General features: G+C 39.3%; 1 protein-coding gene across 1 annotated transcript; it reads left to right on the plus strand.

Annotated features, from left to right (window-relative positions):
• Positions 1–2,595: 2,595 nt before the first annotated feature.
• Positions 2,596–26,897, plus strand: MOSPD1 (motile sperm domain containing 1). The gene is made up of 6 exons (XM_086389213.1): positions 2,596–2,671; positions 15,511–15,766; positions 15,877–15,952; positions 17,389–17,606; positions 22,493–22,654; positions 25,105–26,897. Exons 2-6 carry the CDS (start codon positions 15,613–15,615, stop codon positions 25,134–25,136), a joined length of 642 nt encoding a protein of 213 aa, XP_086245339.1. The 5' UTR covers positions 2,596–2,671; positions 15,511–15,612; the 3' UTR covers positions 25,137–26,897.
• The last annotated feature ends 1,042 nt before the right edge of the window (positions 26,898–27,939 follow it).

Here is a 27,939-nt window from a genome sequence, read left to right on the forward strand (position 1 = left end):
TGATGGACAGTGTACCCTGAGATGAAATCAGGATTAGAACAGAATGAGGCACTCTTTGCTTTGGACAAGCAGACATCGTGGATATTAGATGCATGTCTCAGGAAGAATGTCAATGACCCCAGATTCTTCCATCTCTCATACATAAGAAAGCATACTTAAAATCATTAACTTGAGATATCCATTCTTTGTGAATAACAATAATCTTTTACCAAGAATGTATGCTTGACTGCCCATGTCTCCTAGCTGAAAGTTGTGGATAAACTGGTTTCACCCCTACCACTTTGGAGCATTTTCCTCAAGTGAATGGCTGTCTCCCTGACTATAGTCCTCAGCAAGACAACAAATAAAACTTAAATTCACGACTCATATGTTGTACGTCTTTCTTTAAGTCAAGAGCTTCAGGTTAAAAAAAAAGAGTAATTCTTTAGGCAAATTTGGGAAACCATGATTTAAAGCATTGTCTCCAGGAATTCACAATAAAGGCTTTGGTTCCTAATGTGGAATGTCAAAAACACATATCTGAGTGATAGAGTATAAAGGTTTTAAAACATAATAATAAAATAGACAGTACTCTGGAAGAGCATCCCATAATTACATTATCACATATACTATAAATATTAGCAGATGAGAACCTTCTAGCAGCCTGGTAAACTGGGTAGGCCAAGGATTCTTGTCCCAGTTTTAGGGATGAGGAAACCACACCAGAGTGTAGCTTGTAATGTAACTGGAGAGAAAACAAACATGCATTAAATGATGCAAGAACAACACAAAGTAAGATGCCTGCTTTTGTAAAAGGATACTTTGTAACATGGTTTATAAGGTCCGAAGGGATGTGGATGGAACCCAACAGTAGACTGAAGCAGATAGGAGTCTGAAGCTTCCCCAGAGTAGGAGATACAGATATTTGTATTTGGAAACTCAGTTATTTTCTATGGCACCATGAAGTTTTTCTACATTGCATTGTCATGTGAACTATACCAGTTACATTTTCCACAACTATATATTGTACCACAAACCAGTCTGACCTGCAAGGGAAGTATAAGCTTTGGTCCTTTTGCAATGCTCTGCTGCCTAACCAGTTTGTGTTTGCAAAATGGCACGTGATCCAGTCAAGATGGAGATGTCCTAGTAAAGGGAGGATGGCGGTTATATGAGGTTTTGCCTGGGATCCTTTCTAGGCCTACCTAGGGCTTCAGATGCAGTGAAGTTGAAGGATTTCATCCAGTTGTATCATGTCTCTTCTGGATCAGGCATTCTGCTGCCAGCTATGGGTGGGTTTGAGAAATTCTTAGTCTAGGCAGGAGAGAAAGGAAGACATATACATGACCAGTGATTACCTAAGTCAGGAAGAATTCCAAAGCAGAATAAGTAACATTATATGGTGGTGGGGCAAGAGTTAATTGTGATCATGGCCAATCCTGGAGGGTTTACTGGAGGAAGTGACATTTTCACTGGGTGTTGAAAGATAGATAGGTACTGCAAAGACAGAAGGGCATTATAACTGTGGGAATCTTGGAGCAAAGGCATCCGAAGCCTGAGCCCAAGGGAAATCTACTGGCAGCCCATTGCTTGGATAGGACAATTGGGAGAAATCCTTTGGGCCTTATACTTGTAGGGAGGGGACCCAGAGTGGCTGTACCTTATTCTCCTTAATGGACATCATTAAAATTTAATTTTGAAAATTCTCTCTTTAATGATACTCCAAGGAGAGATGGTTTGATGCATCACTGACTCAGTGAACATGAGGTTGAACAAACCCCAGGCGATAGTAAAGGACAGGGAAGCTTGGAGTGCAGCAGTCCATGGGATCACAAAGGGTTGGACATGACTTAGCAACTGAACAATAACAAAAGGGGCCTATGAGCATTACTGACAGTGTGGCCTCTCAAGGGGGAGTATTGGGGGCAGCCAGTGCTGGTTGAGTTGTCCCAGGCCCTACTATCTTCCAGGAATGGCAGTTGATGGGCTCAAGTATTGAGTTATCAGAAAAGGATTGCAGAGGACCTCATATAAAATGCTAAGGGGTTGTAGATACTGTTGAGACATTGAAAGGTTTTAAGCAGAAGAGTAATATGTTGCATATACATCTTAAATCCCTCTGGTTGCTGTCTGGGAGGTGGTTTAGACAAAGACAAGAGTGGAAGGAGAGAGTCTAATCAGAAGGCTACTGCAATGGTTCAAGCAAAAAATCATGGGGCCGAAACAGAGCCTGTAGCACTGAGGATGGCTTGGAGAAAGAGGTGGTTAATAAGATGTCTCAGAGGTAGAATTAATTAGCTTCTGTCCTCAGTGTGTGTGTGAGTGTGTGTGTGTAGGGGAATAAGTCAAGGATCACTGCCTAACAAGTGCAACGAGAGACTGTCTTCTGTAAGAGTTCACATTCTCCTCAAGGGGCAGCAGGAAAGAGAGGAGAGGCAGGTCAGAGAGAGCCAGGAGAAACCCAGAGACCAGGTGGCAAGCAAGGAAGCCCTGCCCCTGGATCCGGCCCCGCCCCCGGCCCCACCTCTTCTCCTTCTTCCCACCCACCCTGCAACTGCAGCTCATCCTCGAGGGCGGAGAGAGGTGGTATTTGAGTCCTCCGGTATCCCAGCAGGCAGTGCAGCTTAGAGATGCTGACAAAGGACCGGAGGGAGCAATCGCAGCTGCTTTCCGAGGAGCCGGTGTTGCCGAGGTGAGAGTCCCCCACCGTCCCGTCACCCACTTTCTCCGACTTCGGGAAGACGTGGAAGTTACGTTGCCGAGAGACCCGGCGGAAAGAATGAGCCGTACCCAAACCCGGAGCTTGGCTCTGTGACTGACAGCCGGGCTCCGCGGCGCCGGGACGCGGGTGGGAGGTGGGGGGAAGGCAGATGGAGTCCTTGCTGCCCCATCTCTGACTGTCAATTGCCTCGCCGATCGCGGATCTCCGCCCCAGAGTCGGGCCGGCTCGTGTGTGTTTCGCTTTTGCCCGGGCGGAGGCAGCTGGCTCGGGATCCTCCCGGTGCCTGCCAGACAGAGTTCGGTTGCCCCGGGGATGAGACTCCAGGGACAACTCTTTAGCGGATGTTTTGAGGAGGGCTAGGGGAGGGAGGTCGACACCTTCGGGCTGTCATCGTCCTCGCCCTTCCTCCCAGCCCAGCCCGTCCCCGCGGCGAGCAATTGGAAGGAAATCGGCTGGGCTGGAGCGAGGAGTCCCGGGATCGCTGGAGGGCGATGAAAGTGGGGCGGAGAGGCTGGGAGTGACAGGAAACGCCTTCTTGAAATATCAATAATGGGGGGGGGGAGTTGGTAAGGGGTACGTGGCCTGTATCTTTTCCTTTCCTGGACCTCCGCACGGATCCTGATGGTTGCACCAGCTGCTCTGCTGTAAACAGGCTCACATGACCGGTTTCACATGGAGCCGGCCGGTGTGGGGACGAGGGCTGGAAAGGCAGGGCCCCAACCTGGTGGAGCTGAAGTCCTAAGATGGACCGTTTGATCTCCCTGCTCAGTCTTCCAACCCTTCGTCAATGCTCTGTGGTGTCCCCCCTGGATAAAGTAGCTGACATCTCTCCTCTCTGGACTGAAGTAGCATTTCTGTCCCAGTAGAATCGAGGAGACCTAACTTGGTGGGAAAAAGTCCGGATTTTTTTTTTTTTTTTATCTTTGAGGGCGCTAAAGAGGACAGAAACCTGAAAAATTGGGTCCTTTGGATCTTGCCCAAACAGTAGTGTACTTTCAGAATGCATTGTGTTAATGTGAATTCCAGACAGAAGGGGAAAATCTACTTCTTCAGGCAGGGCACACACGGGAATAATATATTCTTGATGATGAAATTCTTGTCCACTTGTTTCCTCTAAATGCTGGGAAATCTCTGCGGAGAAAATACCATATACAGGATATTGAATAGGGGATGGACACCAGCTTTAAGATTACACATATATTTGCTTATAAAGCAGTGGGAAGTTTGGAAAACAGGAAACAGGGCCAAATGTTCCTTTCAAGTTGTTCACGTCTTCTTATCCAAACAGGATTCAAAATTAAGGTAGTTTCTGAAGCATTTCTAGAACTCTCAGAATAAGACATTTACTCACATACCAGGATCTTTGAAATTTTTGAATTCCTTTTATTTATAAAATATATTTAAATGTAATGGACAGTATTCAGTACAAAATTACCATGTTATAGGCAAAGATAGAAAATAGAACAAATAGCTTATAACATAATGCATGTTTCTCCCCTTAACTTATTCTTGCACATTTTCTTCCTAAATTTTTTGCTTTCGATTTTTTTTTCTCATGGATCTTTTACATTTAACTCCAATTTCTGAAAAGCAGAAAACAAGAAACTGCAAGAAAAGCTTCCCATGTCTCAAATAGCTCAATAAAGTAATTCATTCTTTTTTCTGATTTTAAAAAGTTTAAAATGAAAGAGAAATTTTAAATCTTGTCTGAAACAGATTATTAGTGTTCTGAATCTTGTTTTGCCACTTTGTAGCATTCTGGAGAACCTTGCCCTACAATAAATAGATTAAGTGATTTACTCTTTGAGGCCCTCCATTTCTTCATCTGTAATGTGAAAGTTTTGTTTTAATCTCCAGAGCCCCTTATAGCTCTCAAATTCCACAAAATAGTGCAGTTTTTGATTGGGCACTATTCTTGGATAAAATAAGCTGGTTAAATAAGCCAAGATGTTGGTATCAACTGAAAGGAACATACAGTATGTAACAAGAAGTACCTAGAGTCCTAATAGAAATAGGAATCGCATTCTGCAAAATTCTCATTAGGTCATTAGGTAAGTTAACCATGTAGGTTGACCTGTACCTTTCTCTACCTCCTCTCTGTCAGAAAATTGAAGATTGCTTCAGCTAAATCCTGCCTCCAAAATTAGAAATAACAGTTCCACCTAACTTTCTTGACCTTCAGGGCATAGTACAAAGTCTGATTCTTTCACTCATTCCAGCTTCTACCTGAATTAAATGGGCTATGTGATCAGTGATGAAATTGGCATAAAAAGGCTATAGCAGGTTTTCCCCTTGGCAGTACCTTGACTAGATCATCAGGACAAGTACCAGGTTTTCAAAATTGCATTTTGCCAGCACATTCAGAAACTATCAGTCAGTCTCAGGGATTGATTCATACTAACCAAACTCACAAAAGATTTCTATGTTAATATTAATACCAGTTTATTAACTTCAAGGGAGATGTAGAACTGCCAAGCAGATCAGAAAAGTCATGTACATGCCAGGGCACCCTTTGCTCTTGACCCTGTGGGAACACATAGAAATTGCTCTTGACCTCCCCTTTTTTCTAGAGTCTGTGTGGCTCACTTCTTAAAACACTCAGTAATTGATACAGTCGACAAGATTATAGCTTGCTTTTTATATAAAAACCATTTTGGTCACACTTGTATGGATATATCCTAGTCACCTGATTCAACTTGAGCTACCTGAAAAACATCTCTACAATCTGTTTCTTCTCCATTACTCCTGCCTTAGTGTAGCCCCTCACTTCTCCATGCCACATTCATTTAATATTTTTGTTTGTGGTAGCTACTTTGGAGTCAGGCCCGGTGCTTGAGTGGTGAGTGGCAACCGGTCTCCTACTTCTGATCATATCCAGTCAGTTCCCTGTTCTGAATCCTTCCAAGTTTCCCTTGGCCTGCAGCAGTGGTTCTCAAAGCATTGTGTGCATCAGAATCATTTGGAGGGCTTATTAAAACCAGAGAGCTGGGCCCCGACCCCAGAATTTCTGATTCAATAGGTCTAAGGTGGGACCCAAGTATTTGCATTTCTAGCAAGTTCCCAGGTGAAGCTGCTGGTCTGGTACCACATTTTGAGAAACGCTGGCATCCAGAATCAAGTCTAAACCTCTCAAACTTGGCTTAGAAGATTTTCACCATCTGCCTCCAGCTTACCTTTCCAGCCTTCTCTTTTGCTGCTCCCCCACACATGCTATTTTTTAACCATAGGCAATGCTAAAGCTCATTTTAAGAGTCCCTTTCATGCCTCCACAAATACTCTTCCTTGGAATTCACCCCCATCTCCCTCCACTCCTACTGCAAACCCCTATTTAAGGCAGACTGTCACTTTCTTTATGATCCCAGAGCATTTTGTATTTATCAGCATTTTAACTCTTCTCACATCTTATCCTAATTACTATGTATATCCATTTTTCGTACTAGACTGAGTTTTTGGAGGGCTGAGACCATGATTTCATCTTTTCTCCATATTCCTTAACACAGTGCCTGGTATATAATAAGTGCTCAGTAAATGTTTGTTGAAATAATTTGTGATCCTCAAACTTCTGAGAGTGCTCTTCATAGCAACATATGTATTTCATATAGTTAATTAATATGGACTTTGAGAATTGTACATACATCTGGAAATAACTGAAGACATATTTGGATTTTGTAAAACAAAGGTTGCAAATAACTAGTTAGAAAGAAATGTTTTTAAAAAGACATTATTGGAGGGCATCCTTATTTCTTTTATTTATTGGCCATGCCACACAGCATGCAGGATCTTAGTTCCCTGACAGGATCAAACCCATGCCCCCTGCCCAGAGGCCTAATCACTGGACCACCAGGGAATTCCCCATCCTTATTTCTTTTAAACCTTAAAACGTACACTACTTAACTTTTACATCTTAAATATGTAATAGCCTAGCAATACATATCATTTATAGCAGTCAATCTTTAAGATATCAAATTATACAAAAAAACTAGAAAGTGTATAAAAACAAAATTGCCTAATATTGGGCAGTGAACCATCTAATATAGCATGAACATTAGAACATTGCTTGTGAAAGAGTCAATTTTAGGAACAGACCAGCCATTAAAAAGCCTAACAGATAATACTAGAAGCTCAGAGATGAGGAAAGCTGACTTTATGAAATGGGAAGGAAAGAGAGGTTTTGATACCAGTGAGAGTAAAGCAAAAGAACATATTGCTGTTCACTATATACTATGTAGTTGGCCATTGGCAGAGACTGCACCATGTATGGAAGAAAGAGATAGCCCCTATGCCCAGATAAAAGGGGACTGGCCTGAAGGTGGAGCTGGGTCCCCTAATCAGTAAACACAAGAGCCAGGGACAGGTAGGAAGTAGCTGGTGCACTGTAGCCACGCAGATGGCTCACTAGTGTCTGGGGCAGGCTGTACTTCGAATCATGCCTAACTGTTTCACACTTTGAACCAGTTTGATACAAGAATCCCCAAGAATTACTTTTTTCATTTTTCTTGCAGCCTCCTATCCCCCCGCAAAAAGGGCAGGGGGTGGGGAGGGCAAATGTCCCTGTGTATCTCAGAGCCTTGTCTTCCCCTTCCTCTGGTCCATCCTAAGTGAGAAGGATAGCAAATGGTCACACTTTGGAGTATTGGTCTCCTCCCAGAAGTGCGGGTAGAAAGTATAGGTGCCGATTTCAGTGTGTTGAGGCTCTCTCTCTCTTTTTTTTCTTTTTTTTTTTAGAGGGAGAGTAGTTTGCAAACTGGTCACAAGGTGGTGTGCACACATAAGGTTTTCTTTCAGATTTCATTCATGTTTGCATTTCTGTGCTTTGGGTACAGAGGAAAAGGATGAGGCAGTTTCCGGTACCAGGAGCTCTGAGTGGTGTTGTCTTTCTGTAATGTCGGGGGTATATCAGAGCCTCAGATTTCTAAACCCTGCTGGCCTAGTTGGGCAAGGGGGAAGGAGGCAGGGATGGTGAGGAGAGGGAAGTGGGAGGGAGGAGGGAGGGGAGAGGCAGCTGGGAGTGCTGATGCTCTCGGTTCTCCTCTTACCCCAGCCCATGGCAGGTAGCCACCATAGATTTACTGTTCCTCTAATTGGGATCAGTTGCCTGTCTTTTGCGGATAAAGGGTGTTCAGCTATGGGGAAAGGGAGCTGATGGAGGAGCCAGTTATTAGTGGACACCTGTAGGTTAACTGCTGAGTTCAGTATCTTCTAATGCCTAACATTGATGTCTAGTCTTCAGATGCAAAAAACAAAACAGCAAAACAAAACAAACACAACCCCAGAGAAAAACAATATAGCGTTATGCCTGAAATCTGGAGTCATAATTACTCCACATAAAACAAATGTTAAATTATTCACTATATGCGATAAGTATATTAAAAAATAATGTAATAAAATTACTGAGATCCTTGTAGATTAGAGCAGTAGATGAAGTCAACAAAGAGGGGACATTTGAAGTAGGCTTCGAAGAATGCGTAAAATTTTGGCATCCAGAGAGGAAGAATAAAGTAAAGTTTGGTTGTGCTGTGCTGTGCTTAGTCGCTCAATCATGTCCGACTTAGACCCCATGGACTGTAGCTCACCAGGCTTCTCTGTCCATGGGGATTCTCCAGGCAAGAATACTGGAGTGGGTTGCCATGGCCTCTTCCAGGGGATCTTCCCAACCCAGAGATTGAACCCAGGTCTCCCACATTACAAGCAGATTCTTTACCATCTGAGCCACAAAGGAAGCTCAAACTTGGGTTACTAACAGCCATAGCTCTGCTTTCACAATCAGGAAAAGAAAGTATGTGCAACTTAGTGAGTGAAATTGTCTGTGTTTTTTTCCTTGATAAAACCGAAAAGGAAACACATGCATCAAGACTTGAATTTTGGGTCATCCTTTGAGAATTCTTCTTTTATGGAAAAGCAGGGGAATTTTCTAGAGATGAGGGCATGAATGGCCATCAGCATCAGGGAAGCAGGATTTTTGAACTGAGACACAGAGGAGATGATCATTGTATAAGGAAGTGTGAGTCTGAAGACCAGAGTTCTGCCACCAATATCCTGTGCAACCTTGGGTAAGACCCTTAACCACTCTGGGCCTGCTTTTCTTATTGGTAAAATGAGAAGGATTAGGAGCTGACATTCTTTGACTCTGTGTGTACTTGACTTTCAGAAAGCAACCTTATTAACTGATTTGCTGTGAGGTTTTACCAGCTTAATGTATAATCTGTCCCCAGAATTTTTGCATTTTATCATTTTGCAACATTGACTAGAGCAAAAAGAAAGTGTTAGTCTCCGGAAAACCATTAATTAAAGGCAGGTGTCACACTCCATCGTGTTTGTTGGCAGAGTCTATAATATTGCACTGGTGACCTGGTGCTAATTCCTCCCTAATCTCCACTGGTTGGAGTTTGGGAGGCGATTTATATCTTAGCCAAGATAAGTGAAAAATGGCAACAGAAATCTGAAAAGAAATAGTAAACTGCTGAAAATGGTGACCAGGGGACAGCCAGCCTATTCACGATACATGGGAAAATATTTAACTCATAAAGAGAAAGCTTCAAAATTCAAAAATAAGAATTTCTACTAAGCCATCATTTAAAGCTAATAATCTACTCTGACCTGTGCCAACTAACTTCTTGAGGTTAGAAACAAGAGTTTAGCACTTGTTCTGTGTGTTTAATTTTAACTTCTCAGATTTACAAACTGCCTCATATTCCTTTGTGACAAAGTTTTACATTTTCCTAGGTTTGCAAGTTATCTTCAATAAATCTTACTTTTTCTCATTGTATTGAGTTTCTGTTGCATATTAACTTATCTTAAATAATTAAAATCATTCTATTTAACACATAGGTTAAGGTTTTCAATGTTATTAAAAGACCATAAATTGGAAAGAGCAGTTAACAGATTTTTCACACATGGTTTCTAAATTCCTTATGTTTCAAAACTGGCACCTTTCTCAAATTAGCCTCTAGTAGAGTTATTGCTTGATTCAACCTTTTTTTTTTTTTTTTAACTTTTAAATTAGGTCTTCATGTGGTTCAGAATTCAAAAGATATAAAACAGTGTTCAGAGAAAACTCCCTCTCACCCCTGTCCTCAGCCATTCAGTCTGTCCTTCCAGGGGCAGCCCTGGCTGTCCTTCCAAAGATATTTCCCCCATATCCAAGAAAATAGGTTTACATAGTCTTTTATCTCCCTTTTCCACACCAAAAGTAGCATACCCTACAGTTTGCATTGCATGCTGCCAAAGCGCTTCCCCTTTCTTCTTGATACATAGCTGGTATCCCAGCAAATGACTTTATCATACTTAATTTAATGAATCTCTTATTAATGACCATTTGGGCTGTTTCCAGTCTTTTGCTGTTGCAACAACTAGCCCTTCTTGCATGCCAAGCTTCATTCTATGTGCCTCACATAAATTATTTTATTAATACTCAGTGCTGCAAGAAAAAAAAAAAAGCAACCCCCCTCCAAAAAAAAAAAAAAAAAAATCCCTCAAACCTTTCTCATACAGGATTTCACACAAGGGGAATATTTGGGAATATTTATGCCCAACACATTCCTAGAAGTAGAATCTCTAGATCTGAGGGTTATATACATTTCATTTTAGCAGGTATAGTGGATGTGCCAATTTATATTTATATCCTTGGAAGCAATGTAAGAACATGCCTGATTGCTCCCACCATGTACTGTCAAACATTTTTATTTTTGCCAATTTGACAGGTAAAAACATGTATTTCGGTATAGATTTAGTTTGTATTTCTCTTGTGAGTGAAGTTACACATACTTTTGTAACTTTAAAAACAATTTGTATGTCCTTTTCTACAAAATATTACAGTGTTTGCTCATTTTTATATTGCATTATCTTTTTTTAATGATTTATGAGTCCTCTATATATAGTAGGGGAATTACACACTGCCTGTGATATGAATTGAAAATGTTCTTTCAGCTTTACTTATAAAATTTATTTGCCATGCAGAACTTTAAAAATTTTTGTATAGTTGAATTTATTATTTTTTTGGTTTCTGGTTGTTAGAGAGCCTAAGATTATATAAAAAACAGATTTCCCATGGTTTCTAGTGCTTTTATGTTTTTAAAAATACATTTAAAGCTTCGTTCCATTTAGGATTTATTACAATTAAATTTTGGAATTTTATAAGGAGTGAGGCATAAAATCAACTTTTTTTCTGGATACCTGATTTTATCAACATTTGACTGAACTATGTTCCACAAATTAGAGATGCTACCTTTTATCATAAGCTAAATTCTCACCTTGAATTTTAGAGTAAAATGTTGAATATTATTTAGTGATGCCAAATTTGGTTGTTCTATTCCTGATAGCTAAGCTTATTAAGAAAGTAATTGTAGAGCTTATCATTTTCTATTCAAAAAAGTATCCCAAACTTCCAGGAGTACATTATCCAAATAGAAATGTGTATAGCTCTTAACAAAGAAATGAAATTCATGGCAAATAAAAACTCAGAAGTAAAATAATTTTATCAGATGCCCTTCAGAATAACTTTAGTTTTCTTTTATTGAAATGGACAGTTAGTTTGGTATAGTGGAAAGAATACTGGACAAAGAGAGGCCTTCTGGCATTTTTTTGTCTGTCTGGTCTTTTCCTAATTTAGTAATAGCAACGAATACTTAGAGTAGCACCTTGCCTATAGCAAGTGCTAAAGGCTTTACATATATCAATTCATTTGGTATATATAATTAATAAGAAGTTTGTAATCTGTTGTAAATTAAACAGATGTAAAATATTATTATTAATAAAAATGTTGAGTGCTTTGGGCTTAGTCAAAACAGTAACAACAACCTAACACATATGAGCTATAGGCATGCCGTAAGTGTACAAATAGAAAGTGGGCTCTGGGGCAGCCTGTGGATGCTGACCTTACCAAGCTTCTTCCTTTCACATTCTTGTGTCTTTGCTTATGCTGATCCCCAGGAATGAATGCCCTCCCTGCTCACTCCCCCCAACACAGAAGCCTTTCTTTTCTTTAAGGGCCACCCCAAATATTATCTCCTGGCCTCTCTTCCAGGTAGAATTATCCAGGCAGTCTTCTAACTCCCTAGCACTTTATATACAGCAGTATGCATTATAATAAAAGTAGCTTAAATATTCGGAGAAGGCAATGGCACCCCACTCCAGTACTCTTGCCTGGAAAATCCCATGGACGAAGGAGCCCGGTAGGCTGCAGTCCATGGGGTCGCTAAGAGTCAGACGTGACTGAGCGACTTCACTTTCACTTTTCACTTTCATGCATTGGAGAGGGAAATGGCAACCCACTCCAGTGTTCTTGCCTGGAGAATCCCAGGGACAGGGGAGCCTGGTGGGCTGCTGTCTCTGGGGACGCACAGAGTCAGACACGACTGAAGTGATTTAGCAGCCGCAGCAGCAGCAGCTTAAATATTTGTTTTGTCTCTTCAGTTAGACTAGTCTCTGGAGAGCAAGGCCAGTGCATTATTCATTTTTGTATTTCTGTGCAGCTCTTGACATAGTTCCTCACCTAAAAGATTGTGGGCAGGAGGAGACACGGGCGACAGAGGATGAGATGGTTGCATGGGATCACCAACCAATGGACATGAGTTTGAGCAAGCTCTGGGAGATGTTGAAGGACAGCCCATGGGGTCACAAAGAGTCAGACATGAGTTAGCGACTGAACAACAACAATGTTCTGCTGGGAAAAAAGAATAAAAATTTGCATACATGATTATACAGTATCCTATTTGATAAAAGTGGACAAAGCCCCAGTCAGAATCACAGCCCTGATAGCTGGTAGAAATCAAACAATGTAATCATTTGTTAATATTTCTCTTTGAGTGTATGAGAACTTGAGTGCAAAGTATTAAATGGTTTGTGGCCTATTCTAAAGCTGTGATCTACAAACTCAGACATTTTCTGTGATTGTATATTTTTGCTTTCATATTTTATTTTACAAAGCCATATTTGGGGTGCTAACTAAATAAGAATGTTGTTGATCAAAATTAGATTAGGAAATAAATGCAGAAACATTACTTATCAGACAGGCAGACTTCTGCCAGCTACAACTTTCTGGAACATATTCAAGAGCCCCAGAAGGAATCCAAAAAGGTCTCTGAAGTTGGAAGAAAATAGCTCTCACAAAGCTTGTGTACTTGTGTAGGAGGAGGCATGGTGCCACTTGCATGCCAAGGCTTGCTTACTGACTTGAATTTTCATAGAAAACTCAGCAAGTTTGGATATTTGGCTTCTTTTCAAGACATTTCTGTTTGTGGGTTTCAATAGAAAAATGATTAAGAGAACTGTCCCACCCATGCTGCCAGAGGCACTAACTAAAGCATTGTTGTAATGATGATTTTTTTTTTTTTTTTTTTGCCTTTTCATGTTGTTCATGGGCAAGAATACTGGAGTTGAGGCAAGAATACTGGAGTGGCCTGCCATTCTCTTCTCCAGTGGACCACATTTTGTCAGAACTCTACACCATGACCTGTCCTTCTTGGGTGGCCCTGCACAGCATGGCTCATAGCTTCATTGAGTTACACAAGGCTGTGATCCATGTGATCATTTTGGTTAGCTTTCTGTGATTGTGGTTTTTGCTCTGGAGGCTGTGGGATTGTAGTTCTTGACTCCTTTGTCTGCCCTCTGATAGATGAGGATGAGAGGCTTGTGGAAGCTTCCTGATGGGAGGGACTAGCTAGCTATGGGGAAAACTGGGTCTTGCTTTGGTGGGCAGAGCCAATGCTCAAAAAATCTTTAATCCAATTGTCTGCTGATAGGTGGGGCTGTGCTCCCTCCCTATTAGTTGTTTAACCTGGGGAGGCCCAGTTCTGGAGTCTACAGGCTCTGTGGTAGGGCTAGAGGCGACCTCCAAAAGGACTTATGCCAACACGTGCCTCCCAGGACTGCTGCTGCCAGCGCCCCTGTCCCTGCGATAGGCCACTGCCAACCCACTCCTCTGCAGGAGACTTTCAAACACTCACAGACATGTCTGGCTCAGTCTCTTGTGGGGTCAGTGCTCCTTTCCCCTGCATCCTGGTGTGCACAAGGTTTGTTTGTGCCCTCCAAGAGTCTCTGTTTCCCCAAGTCCCACTGACCTCCAAAGTCAGATTCCCTGGGGATTTCCAGTCCCTTTGCTGGATCCCCAGGTTGGGAAATCTAATATGGGGCCTAGAACATCCGCAATAATGCGAGAACTTCTTTGGTATTACTGTTCTCCAGTACGTGAACTGAGAACTTCCAGGTGTACAAACTGGATTTAGAAAAGGTAGAGGAACCAGAGATCAAATTGCCATCTGTTGGATCATAGAAAAAAACAAAGAGAATTCCAGAAATACTTCTGCTTCATTGACTATGCTAAAGCCTTTGTGTGGATCACAATAAACTGTGGGAAATTCTTAAAGAGATGGGAATACCAGACCACCTTACCTGTCTCCTGAGAAACCTGTATGCACAAGAAGAAACAGTTAGAACCAGACATGGAACAATAGACTGGTTCAAAATTGGGAAAGGAGTACGGCAAGGCTGTATATTGTCACCCTGCTTATTTAACGTATATGCAGAGTACATCACGAGAAACGCTGGGCTGGAAGAAGCACAAGCTGGAATCAAGATTGCCAGGAGAAAGATCAGCAGCCTCAGATATGCAGATGACACCACCCTTATGGCAGAAAGGGAAGAGGAACTAAAAAGCCTCTTGATGAAGGTGAAAGAGGAGAGTGAAAAAGCTGGCTTAAAACTCAACATTCAAAAAATTAAGATCATGGCATCTGGTCCCATCACTTCATGGCAAATAAATGGGGAAAAAGTGGAAGCAGTGGCAGATTTTATATTCTTGGGCTCTAAAATCACTGCAGACAGTGACTCCAGCCACGAAATTAAAAGAGCTTGCTCATTGGAAGAAAAACTGAAAAACCTAGACAATGTATTAAAAGGCAGAGAAATCACTTTGCTGACAAATGTTCATATAGTCAAAGCTATGGTTTTTCCAGTAGTCTTGTATGGATGTGAGAGTTGGCCCATAAAGAAGGCTGAGTGCTGAAGAATTGATGCTTTCAAATTGTGGTGCTGGAGAAGACTTTTGAGAGTTCCTTGGACAGCAAGGAGATCAAACCAGTCAATCCTAAAGGAAATCAACCCTGAATATTCATTGGAAGGACTGATGATGAAGCACCAATGTTTTGGCCACCTGATTCGAAGAGCCGACTCACTGGAAAAGACCCTGATTCTGGGAAAGATTGAGGGCAGGAGGAGAAGTAGGTGACAGAGAATGAGATGGTTGGATGGCATCACTGACTCAATGGACATGAATTTGAGCAAACTCCAGGAGATAGTGAAGGGAAGCCTTGCATGTTGTAGTTCATGGGGTCACCAAGAGTCGAACATGACTTAGCGACTGAATAATGAGTATTAAAAAAGTGAGTCTTGTGTTTTTCCCCTGTAAATCATGGAAGCTTACTTTATTTTTTTTTCTTCTTTAAGAATTCTGATTGGCTCACATAAAATATGTTGTAACAAAATGTATTCTTTTTTTTTTTTAATCTGAGGTTTTAAAATACTGACAACCCTTTGGTCGCACCTCTTCGAGGGTGATTAAATAGGAAGCCTTCTTTATTCCTGTATTCAAGTTTGTAAGTAACTTATCATAGGTTGATATCCCAAATGTGAAAGGAGCATGTGTAAGTTTCTTTGCAGAGTTTAGTAGAACCTGTATAAGTAAACCAAGAGGAAAAGTCAAAAGCATGTTTAAATGATTTGGGGACTGTTTTAATGTATGCTAACCATGCTAGTCACAGCTAGCTCATGAAAAACAGTTATCACTCAGCTTGCTTTCTCTCTTCTCTTTCCAGATTGCCAAAATGCTTTGGAGTTTTTAACTGATTTTTAAGAAAAACCCCAAGTAGATTTGAGACTGTAAAAACCGACGCCTCAGCGAGGGGGATTTAGTGCCAATGCATCAACAAAAAAGACAGCCAGAGTTAGTGGAAGGAAATCTTCCTGTCTTTGTGTTTCCCACAGAGCTAATATTTTATGCAGATGACCAGTCAACACATAAGCAAGTGTTGACACTCTATAATCCCTATGAGTTTGCCTTGAAGTTCAAAGGTGAGTCTCCTAGGTCTATTGTATGGATTGAACTACTCCCTACTAATTTTTGACTTGTAGAAATTAATTTTTTAAAAATCACTAATGGCCATTGTGACTTTTTCTTTCAGTTTTGTGTACTACTCCAAATAAGTATGTTGTCGTTGACGCTGCCGGTGCAGTAAAGCCTCAGTGTTGTATGGATATGTAAGTCAAAATCACTTCCTGGTAACATATTTTCAGTGTGTTGATATTTATGTGTTTAACTTGCAAAAGATCTTTTCTTAAAGCTGCTCCACCTTGGCACTCATTACATTTTGGATTTTTGCTGAGAGTTTGTCTGCCAACATTCTTTTTAAGAAGTTTCTAAGAAATTCTAAACAGGTTGGCCACATAATAATTCATTATGTTGGAGCCAAGGTGTGTGTTAATATTTCCATGAACATTTCCTCGTGGTTGTGCGTTTAGTCATAGCAGAGAGATTTATGGAATTAAAGTTCTAACTTAATCCTGTACATTTCTCTAGCTATAATAGGGAATTTAGTCTTCTTTGGAACATCTTGCTATTATAGTGACAATTGAGGGACTAATAATGCTACACTCTGGGAAAAATAGTAATATAAATTCATCTGAAATGATTCAGTAATAAAACTGAAAGTTAGTCTATACAAACAGGAAACAAGTGTATAACTACTCATCTGGAAAATGTTAGCTGAGCTCTTCCAGATAATTTGGTCTTAAAGTGTCAGATAAATGATTGTTTGTTCAAGCTGTTCATATTTAACTTTCACTTTAAAACTAGAGGTGACCGGATGGATCTAATGACCAGCCCTTAATTTAAGCTACCAAGTAAACTGTATTGCTTTAAATCTTCCATAAGAATGAGAAGCAGAAGTTTTTTCTCTGGCATATATTTTCATCATCTCAGAGCCATAAAATGATGTATCTTTGATGATATTTTTTTTGCATATTTCTTTGATTTTCATTGTGTACATGATAAGGACTATTCCAAAGAAATATAGTATCTCGCCCCATAAATGTGTTACCTTTGACCTAATTGTTTTGTGTTCTCTTTTTATTCTTATAAAGTAAAAATGAATGGCACTGAAGATAACTTGCATAAAAAATTATACTGCTTTATACTCTTTTCAGAGAAATACAGAAATGTATTGTTAGCCTTCTGTTGCATGGTCTTACTGGATTACCTACTTATTCGATTGCTTATTTTTGCCTTTGTGCATGGACTTCAATTTTAATTGAAGTCTAGGGTGAGGTTTGTTATTTTGTTATTTGAACAATAAATAAGTGGCAATAGGAATTTTTGAGACTTCTGTGGGGAAGAAACAATTTCATATATATCCTCTTTAGTGAATATTGCTACACAGAGATAGCCAGGAAAAAATGTCATTGTGAAAAGGAATTTCCTTTACCTATCCTTTTATTTTAGACTCTTATTCATCAAATATTTAAGAATTACCCATTTCTTTTGGGGTTATACTGTGATTTAAAAAAAAAAAAAAAAAAAACATCATCAACAAGTTTCTGTATTTGAGTATTTGGTAACACTCAGTAAATATGTATGAAATCTCTTGCTGAATTCTGTTTGAAACCTAAACTGCATTTGTTCTTTTTCAATGTTTCAGTGTAATTCGTCACAGAGATGTCCGATCCTGTCACTATGGCGTAATAGACAAATTCCGTCTCCAAGTTTCTGAACAAAGCCAGAGGAAGGCTTTAGGAAGGAAAGAGGTTGTGGCTACTCTTCTCCCGTCCGCAAAAGAACAACAAAAGGAAGAGGAGGAAAAAAGAATAAAAGAACATTTAACTGAAAGTTTATTTTTTGAGCAGTCGTTTCAACCAGGTACTTTGCGTTGTGTTGGTTTTTTGTTTTGTTTTGTTTTACTTCAGGTTGTTTTTAAAGTCCTTTTGAGGTCTTACATGTTTCTTACTTTAAATGAATCAGGGAGCAAAGAATAATTACTAGAACAATAACCTGCCACTCTAAACCTAGTTGACTACTTCAAAAGTGAATGTAGAGATCAGGTACCTAGAATTGAACAAGAGACCTCAAGCTGGCCTTTTAGGGGAGAAAATAACTCCACTAGACAGGGCTGCTAAAGCTGAAACTCCAGTACTTTGGCCACCTCAAGCGAAGAGCTGACTCATTGGAAAAGACTCTGATGCTGGGAGGGACTCGGGGCAGGAGGAGAAGGGGACGACAGAGGATGAGATGGCCGGATGGCATCACTGACTCGATGGATGTGAGTCTGAGTGAACTCCGGGAGTTTGTGATGGACAGGGAGGCCTGGCGTGCTGCGATTCATGGGGTCGTGAAGAGCTGGACACGACTGAGCGACTGAACTGAACTGAACTGAGACAGGGCTGTAAGGCAGGGGCAGTCATTGCCAGAGCTTTTCAGTCTATAAAACCTGAGACTGCAGGCACTGTACTTTACAATGCTAGCACAATTTGGCAATTCTGTACTTTTGCTTCTGTGACTTTCCTATATCCTTTCTCATTGAATTAATTCGAAGAAGGAGAGAAATTGTGCTTGGCAGTAGGCCAAGTGCACTTTTCATATTATTTTGGAAAAAAAACTCATTAAAGTTGAAGTTAATTAAACTAAGTAGATTATAATATCCCCTTCCCCTGTGGGCTGTTAATTGAATCCCTCTCCATTCCTCATTTCCTTCCAGCTTAGATATTCAGGAGTGTTACGATATATTCTTTCAACATCGACAGTATCCTCATATTCAACTCTTTGGACATCATTCCCCCATCCTTTGATCTTCTTCTTATCTCCCGTCAACCCTATTATAAAGGGAGGAAGAGAAAACTTTCCATAGAAAAGCATGGTGACTTTTTGATCATGATATATAAATATGATAGCACCTGTTCTTGAAATCGCAACACTATATATAAAGGAATAAAAACCATCTACTTGTCATTACATTAATTCTTAAATCCCTATCAGTTTGTTCATCTTAGAATGTTTATTTTGACAAGACAGGCATTCGCTGGAGGCAAGTGTCTTCTCATTCCATGCAGGGAGTGCCCAGGTTCACTGGTGATACCAAGACTAGGAATTAGGTAGTAGTTAGTAGATTGTTTTCTTCTCAGCAACTGTTATTAACTGACAGAACTAGTTTTTCGTGTTTTGAAGCTGAAAGAGAATCTCTGTCAAGTGTCACTTTGATGACATTTGATGACGTCAAATGGACACTTTGATGTCCAATCAGTACTGTGAAGTTGACTTATAAATAGATGTGAAATGCAGGATTCCTCTTTTAAAATGCCTTCTTATAGAAGAAGAAAGGCCATCTGAGTGTTTGGTTTTGGGTGTTAATTTTGTAATTTAAAGTGGTCATTGGAGATCACTTTTGTGTTTAACAGACTGGTGTGATGCCCAAGAGGGTTTAGTGTTTTACATATATTTTTTTTCTTTTATTTTTAAATTTGTTAGAATTCAAGTGAAAATCATCCTAAAATACAAATGTGTATTAACTGAACATTTTCTTCTTATTTTATGTTTATAACAAACCTTTGTATCTCAGGTACATTAGAGAATTGTTCTAATGTAAAATTGGAGTAAGTAGATGAATAGAATCGGAGATATTGGCATAGTACATGGTAGTCTCTGTTTTGGGGGGGAAAAACACCTCTCTAAGCCATCCTTGTCAGGAAGCTCAAGAAGGCAGGCACCTTATTTGTCTGGTTCATCGTTATGTCCTTGGCATCTAGCACAGGGCCCGGCACAGATTAGTTATACAGGAAATATGTACATGGGCCTCAGTAGAAAGGCTGGACTTCTCACCTGGTAGTCTGGTAGATCGTTGTTCTTTATCTTAAAAAGTTTCCAAGTCTCCTGCTCCTTTGTAGAGCAAGGGCAATCCCACAGTAGAGCTCCTCACTCCCCACAGTCTTGGCCAGCAAGTCCCATTTGTGGGTAGTTACCCCAATGCTTCTAATAATATGGCGGGAAATTGAGTAAAGTAATAGAGTGTAACAGTAACTTAGTCAATCTAGGCGCACAGAGTGATATTTTTAGCTTCTCTTGTTTATTAAATTAATAGTAAATTATGTGTGGTTTCTAGTATATGGAATTCTACGTTTTTCATTATGTTTCTCTGAATCAAAATGTTGAAAGAAATTGCGATTGTTCTATGGGAGTCATTATTTTTGCATGTCTTTAGCTGTAGAAAATGTTTATTAAGTATGTTATAGGCACAACAATATTGTGAGGTTCTCTCTTTGAGTTTTGCTGGAAAAATGGTTAGAGGCTATATCTCAAGATATTTGGATCTTAAAATGTAGTGAAAGGCAGTAAAAATGAGAAATTCTTCTCAAGTTTATGTATTGTATAAAAGACATCTTAGTAACAAATTAAAGGAAGGAAACAATACCTATAATCCCACACACTTAACAAATCTGCCTTTATGTGTTCCGTGTTACTTTCTAGACCTTGTCTATGAGCATAAATATAATTATATGTATGTGTGTGTGTATATATATATATATATATTTCATTTAACAGAAGTTGAAGAGAAATCCACAAAACATACTTTCACAAAATACCAAAGCCCACGTCATTAAAAAGGTGTTTTAAAAGGATTCATCTGAATCTCAGCGGGTTTATCTTAATTATATTACTAAAAAACTGCTATGTCTGATGCCAGGTTTGAGCTAGTGCTCTTTGGCTTAAGAAAACTACTTTCTTTATTACTGATTATAATAATAAAGAATTGAAAATGACCTAAAAGTCTATAAATTGGGGATTGATTAAATTACAGATATTCAAAAGATGGAATGTCATGCAGACATTTACAAGGATTTAATAGAATGGGCTTCCCTGGTGGCTCAGTGTGGGGAAGATCCCCTGGAGAAGGAAATGGCAACCCACTCCAGTATTCTTGCCTGGGAAGTCCCATGGACAGAGGAGCCTGGCGGGCTGCAGTCCATGGGAATTGGACACAACTTAGTGACTAAACAACAACACAATAGAATGGTAGATGGTCCTATATTGACATAAAAAGAGATTCAAATATTTTTCCAAGTGAGAGTAAAAAGTTAAGAACAGTATGTATAATATGGTCTCATTTAAGTAAAAAATCATTTTACATGTTTATATGGGCATTTATAAAATCTGCAAGGATCTATATACCAAGCTATTAACAGTGTTATCTCTAAGAAGATGGGATTACAGAAGAACCCTTATTTTTTTCTGTATCTGTAAAATTTTTACAACCCTGTAGTATCAGAAAAACTCTCCACTTTGAAAAATGTCAAGCATTTGTGTGAATGTTTTTGAAATTTCTCTAAACGGTAAAAATTTCTTGAAATTATCTTTCAAGGGGAATAAAACTGTGGGTTTGCATTGAGCAGTGTAGTTGTCAGAAATATTTGCCTTGAAAACTTACCTTTGCAACAAGTACCAAAAGTACTGTATTCATTAGCAAAAGACAGACTTGTTTTTAGGCATTTATGCTATTGTTTCGTCTCAAGCAATAATCACTGTAAACTTTGAATTTGTTTTCAGCTATCTGGCTTTCGTGAGGCTCAATTAAGCTTCACACAACAGCTAAGGTATTAATAATTTAGAAAAGCTGCATCTAATAATAAAATGAACAGTGTTTTTCATTAATAAAACACAAAGATTGTGTTGCTGTTGGCTATTTCTTTTAATGAAAGGAAGGGTAGTGGGAAAAGCTGTAAGACAGAAAATGCTGGTGGGTTTCTTAAAAATATGGGTATGAATACTATATAGTTCTGTACAGCCAGATCTATAGAAGGGCAGACCTGATAATAAATGTTTTTAAATTTTATATTATTATAGTAAGAACACAATATGATATTTACTGTTTTAACTACTTTTTGTGTACAATATAGTATCGTGGACTGTAGGTACAATGCTGTACAGCAGATCTCTAGAACTTACTCATCTTGCATAACTGAGATTTTTATGCTCATTGATTAGCAACCTGGCCCCTGGCAGCCAACATTCTACTCTGATTCTATGAGTTTGTCTATTTGAGATTTCTCATACAAATGGAATCATATAGTATTTGTCCTTTTGTGACTCAGTTATTTCATTTAGCAGACTATTTGCCGGATATTGTCTCTGCTGTTTTCTTCTGTACTATAAATGCAGGTAGAGTGGAGGGCAAGAATTTTCATAGGCAGTTTTAATAACATTCAAGTTGAACCTTTTCTGGTGCCTTAACATTTTCCAAAATGGTAGCAGGATGCTGCAGTTATTAGGACCAAACCTGTCTCAAGGTCTACCAAAGATACTCCCAGAAGGTAGGGTAGCCCTACTGCAGTGGGCTCCAAGGCGGAGTACACACAAGTAGTGCATGAGGGGTATGCGAAGACAATGCTAGAACTTCAATTTCTATCTGTTTTTAGCCCATTCTATTAAAGTTCTATTTGCATATTTCATATTAAATATAATAGTACAGTACTTATGCCTATAATTTATAAACATACACAGGTGATACATGCTCAAACACTTTCTACAAATTCCAGTGGGGTGGTGGGGAAAGGATGATGGCCACTAGAACATTCCATCCTGTAATGGGCTTCCAGATAAGTCCAACAGATAAGGTCCCATGGGATGGGAATGATGGAGAAAGTATCAGAGAAGTTAGACAAAACCAGAATCCTGGTGAGTGGTGGCCAGTCTATATGAATGAACTTTTATCTAAGTTGTTTTTAGAAGAAATCTCAGGGGTTCTTGTCTTTTTACAGAAAACAGAACTGTCTCCTCAGGACCTAGTTTACTGACTGTCTTCTTGGCAGTGGTGTGTATTACAGCTCTGATGCTTCCCACGCTGGGGGATGTGGAATCACTGGTGCCTCTCTACCTCCACTTAAGTGTGAATCAAAAATTAGTGGCTGCTTATATCTTAGGTAAGTGTTTTAAAGATGCTTTGGGGCATAGCATACTACTAGTACTAGTTTGACTCAGTCGTGTCCAACTCTTTGTGACCCCATGGACTGTAGCCCACCAGGCTCCTCCCTCCATGGGATTCTCCAGGCAAGAATACTGGAGTGGGTTGCCATTTCCTTCTCCAGGGGATCTTCCCGACCCAGGGATCGAACCCGGGTCTCCCGCATTGCAGGCAGACGCTCTAACCTCTGAGCCACCAGGGCATAGCATAGGCAGTTTTTTTTCTTGAAAAGAAGAATACATTATTCCTTTATTTATCCCATTATTTCTTTAAAAAAATCTATTCTGGACTAAATTGTATCCTAAACACTTAAAGTATACATTGTAGAAACATGAAAGTTATAGAAACACTAATATTAAACCTAAAGCAAGCATTCCTAACATAAATCAAGGCCCAGAATCTTTAAATGGCTCACCTAAGGTCTATTGATTATAATTGATTCTTTTTAATTTTTTAAAATTTTAACACAATTTTAAAGATTACTTTCCACTTACAGTTATTACAAATATTGACTCCAGTCCCTGTGTTATACAATACATCCTTGAGCCTCATACCCAACAGTTTGTACTTCCTAGTCCTCTACCCCTATGTTGCCCCTCCCTATGTAGGCAATTTTTATGGCCTGGAGGTGGTAGTGGTGGTTTATGTGTATATGGGGTGATGGTGGTGGCTTGATTTTTTTTTTTTAAAGAAAAACAAAAAAATATTGCTTCAGAAGCATGTTGAGGTAAAATGTATTTTAAGATTTAATTGTTGGCTTACATTTGGTTCTTTCAAACTTATTTATCTAGTACCAAATACTACATTTATTCATTATTGTCCTTTTGCTGATTTACAACTGTATGGGATTCCCAGGTGGCGCTAGTGGTAAAGAACCCGCCTGCCAATGCAGGAGACACAAGAGACAGGTTCGTCCCTGGGTCTGGAAAATCCCTTGGAGAAGGAAATAGTCACCCACTCCAGTATTCTTGCCTGGGAAATCCCATGTACAGCGGAGTCTGGCGGGCTACAGTCCATGGGGTCACAAAAAATCAGATACAACTGAAGTGACTTAGCATGCATGCAAAACATGTATAAAATATAAACTGCATACACTCCATTATACAGCATTTCCACTTCTAGGAATTGACCTTAGGGAAATACACAAAGCACATACAGTGATAAAGATGAACAAGGCAGCCTTGTTTAATATTGTGATCCTTTCTCTTTAAACTAGTTCCCTTGTCGGCTATTGAATCATTTCTTTCAGTCATCCTGGCTTGAAATCTTATAGTTAATTAGTTCAAATGAACAAACATTTATTCAATACCTACCATGTGTCAAAGATTAGGATTCTCGTGATGCATGACTCTTTCCTCATTGTCTCCTCTCACCTCTTTTGAGATGCCAACTCTTTTCAGTTCCTTGGTGTGCTCACTTTTTTTTAAACTTCAAAATTGTCTCCTGAGTTGTCTCCCTGACTTCTATCTGTGTCCCTTCTCTTCCTATTCCTCCCCCTTTTATCCCCGTTATTTCCCCCTCAACCAAAATCACCCATCACATTACTGTCAGGTTGATTTCAATTCTGGGTTGGTTTCACCACCACCACTCTGCTCAACAACCTTCAATGATTCCCCATAATCCATAGAATGAAGTATAACTCCATAGTTTGACACTGAAGACTCCATGCTCCGAGTCCTCTCTGAGTTAATATTGTCTAGCTGCTTCCCTATGTAAATCCTTGGTTAGAGCCCATTAGGTTATTTATTGACCTCCCAAAGCTCATCTGGAGCCCCAGTCCTACCTCTATGCCCTTGTTCTTGCCATTCACTCACCTGAAATGCCAGCCCATCTTACTGTTTTCTGTCTTTCCTGTTCATCTTTTAGGCTTACTCCAGCTTAACCTTTTGGGGCATCTTTGCCCCAAGTCCTATGCGATTATTTTCCTTCTCTGTACTTTATCACTCACTTTTTAAGAACCATTTAGGACCGAGTATATTCTTATATTATTAAAATTCTTATGTATGGAGTCTCTTCCAAAGAAACAAGCTAAGCAGAAATATATGCTTTTGTCTCTTTGTGGCTCTAGGACACTGGAATACAAATAGGCTTACATTGTTTTTGTTGATAAAGTTGGCTGCGTTTACTGACACTTTAAACTGCCATGTCTGCTATTATTATAGCTGATGTGACTGGAAAATGTGAGAGATATATTTAATGGTTAAAAAATTAGCTATGGCCAGACATTAGTGATTTATTTAAATCTATCCAATGACTGCCAATTACTATATATTGGATATCTTCCGCTATAGTATCTGTATAGTATCAAAATTCAAATTTATTTTGAGTTCTTGGTAGAGTGCCTGGCTTTGTGCTGTAAAGATTTCGTAAAATGCATATCTTTAACTGTGCTCCAATTTTTTCTTTCAGGTCTTATCACAATGGCTATATTTAGAACATGAACAAGGAGTTCAGTTGACTTCTGAAGTACATTTATCTTGAAAATATGAATGTGGACTGCCTTTTATCTCTATTTCACCCCATTAACATGCTACAAACTATTGAATGATTTACAATCATTTCAAATATATAATATATATTTTAAATTACTCTATAATTTTATTCCAAGGACTCCAGCACATTATGTTACAGATAGCAAGGAGGCTTCTGAGTGACACTTAGGAAATTATTTGAAGAAATTCTTTTTACATCTAAGCCACCCATGCAAAAGACTTAATTAAGACATTTGTTATTTCCTCATCCTTTTTCTAATTCACTTTGATTGTTGCAGTCATGTGTCCTTCAAAGTTAAAGGCCTAAAAGAGCAAACTGACCAGCCTAAAAGTAAAAGTACATTTACTTCCTAGGTACGAACATCAATGTTCCTATGTAAACTATGCCTTGTCCTCTACCATTATAAACAGTTGCCATGGTGTTTCTAAAATACGTTTTACAGTCAATATGTAGAGAGTAATAAAAAGAATAAAGTACTGAGGGATCATGCTTAGTCTCTCGCAGAAGACATATTTAATTCATTTGATGAACTGCAGAATAGGTTGTGGTCCAGCCACCAAGAAGTAGGGTGACCATTCTATTTGGTCTAAGAATTCCAAAGGAAGGTAGACATTTGTTTAGTTACTTGGTACACCCTAGCTTTACCTCTGGATAATGCTTTATGGTAATGGGAGGAAAATCACTTGTCTTTTCTCCATAGCCCTCTGCCTGACTGTAAGGTACTAGCCCAGATTGGGGCTACCAATGCCAGGTGGTTTATGTGGAGATGATTTTTCACCTTTAAACTCTAAGCCAAGTATCAACATAAAAAATCCTTGATATCTGTCTATTTTATACCAGTCACTGAGATATTTTTTAAGTTGTATTTATAAGTTTGTATTTATTATTAAAACAACTTTACCAAAAAAGTCCCCTGAAGCACAACTATTTACATTTCTTTATAGCCTCTTCTGATCTCTAACATATATATGCAGTTTTAACTGTTAGTGTTGTAGTAATTGATCTTTTGACTTAGGATTTTTATCTGAGAGCACAATGCATTCAGACTCTTGAAAATCATGTTCCAGATCTTTTTACAGAATGAATTTATGCACTGCTACTGTAGTATTCTCAAGGATAAACACAAGATATATGCCTGATGTTGGTTTTTGCAAGAAACAGTACTTTGCTTCTAAAGTCAAAGCTTTTATGTATATACTCTTTCATAGAAAATCTTCATTGTTTAACCATTTGGGGAGCATAAATCATTAAATGGATCATGTCTGTACATTGTGTAATGACTAAAAAGCACATAAATGTAATCTATTTTGAACTTTGTAAAAAAAAAAAAAATTACCCTTGTGTTTGAAGTGAAGTCGCTCAGTCGTGTCCGACTCTTTGCTTCCTCATGGACTGTAGCCTGCCAGGCTCCTCTGTCCATGGGATTTCCCAGGCAAGAATACTGGAGTGGGTTGCCGTTTCCCTTCTCTAGGGGATCTTCCCAACCCAGGAATTGAACCCAGGTCTCCCGCATTGTAGGCAGACACTTTACCATCTGAGCCACCAGGGAAGTCTGTGTTTGAAAGTTATCCTTGTTTCTCTGTCCATCTCAAATCGTGTATATGTGTATGTGTGCGAGTGCAGGCGCACGTGCGTGCCTGTGTGCGTGTGATCACACATTGTAAAGAACAGAAATTACTTTAAAAAATAAAAGAAAACGGAGACCTGAAGTTTCACATTGATTTACACATTTTGTTTGGGTATGTCTCTGAGGAACTCAAAATTTTTGTCTCTGTGTTCAATTGTTTGCAACTCTATGGACTGTAGCCTGCCAGACTTGTCTATCCATGGGATTCTCCAGGCAAGAATACTGGAGTGGGTAGCCATTTCCTTCTCCAGGGGATTTTCCCAACCCGGGGATCGAACCCAGGTCTCCTGTGTCTCCTGCATTGGCAGGCAGATTCTTTACTGCTTGAGCTATCAGGGAAGCCCTGTATCCTAAAGGTGTCTCCTGTTTCTGTGAGTTAAATAAGCAAAAATGAGAAGTGAAATATGTGAGCCAAAATGTCTTAAGTTTTTAAATTTACCAAGGGAGTTAATTTGTTATTAAAATTTTTGAATAGGTAACAGTTACATGCTTCAAAAATAAAAAACTAAAAAGGTATACAGTGAAAACTCTGCTCACCATCCCTGCCCACCCCATTGCCTATCCACTCAGCCCTGTACAAGTGACCACTTTTATTAGTTTTAATATACTTTGTTTCTCCAAATACAGATTCTTATTTTAGTGCTTTATATATAAATGGTAACATAGGCTATATGGGTTGGCCAAAAAGGTCATTCAGGTTTTCCATAAGCTATTACAGAAAAACCCAAATAAACTTTTTTGGCCAACCCAATACTATACTGCACCCAGCTATTTTCCCACTTAACACTATATCCCGGAAGAACTTTCTATATCAGTAAAGAGTATCCTCATTCTTATTAATTTTTATTAACTTAAAAGTGAGGTTGACCATCTTTTCATAGAGCTATTTATTTACCTTTTTGGTTCGCCATCCCCTGCTTTCTGGTGAGTGGGTGTTTTTTTCCTTATTGGCTTATAGGAGCCCTTTGTGATGTGAGTTGCAAATATTTCCTTTCAGTTTATCATTTTTCTTTGACTTTACTTATGGTGTCTTTACCATGCAAAACTTATTCTGGGGTAGTTGCATTTATGAATCTGTTATGACTTCTGGATTTTGAATCATAGAAAACACTACCCCACACCAA

This window comes from Bos grunniens, chromosome X, assembly GCF_055505025.1.
Source record: "Bos grunniens cultivar Pamir isolate PY7600 chromosome X, Bosgru_T2T1.0, whole genome shotgun sequence".
NCBI classification, from domain to species: Eukaryota; Metazoa; Chordata; class Mammalia; order Artiodactyla; family Bovidae; genus Bos; species Bos grunniens.

Excerpts from the sequence above, each read along its gene's own strand:
- MOSPD1 (XM_086389213.1), top strand. The coding sequence starts at position 15,613 with ATGCATCAACAAAAAAGACAGCCAGAGTTAGTGGAAGGAAATCTTCCT. Across the intron at positions 15,767-15,876 it reads GTTTGCCTTGAAGTTCAAAG|TTTTGTGTACTACTCCAAAT; the intron begins GTGAGTCTCCTA and ends TTTTTCTTTCAG. Across the intron at positions 15,953-17,388 it reads CCTCAGTGTTGTATGGATAT|TGTAATTCGTCACAGAGATG; the intron begins GTAAGTCAAAAT and ends TCAATGTTTCAG.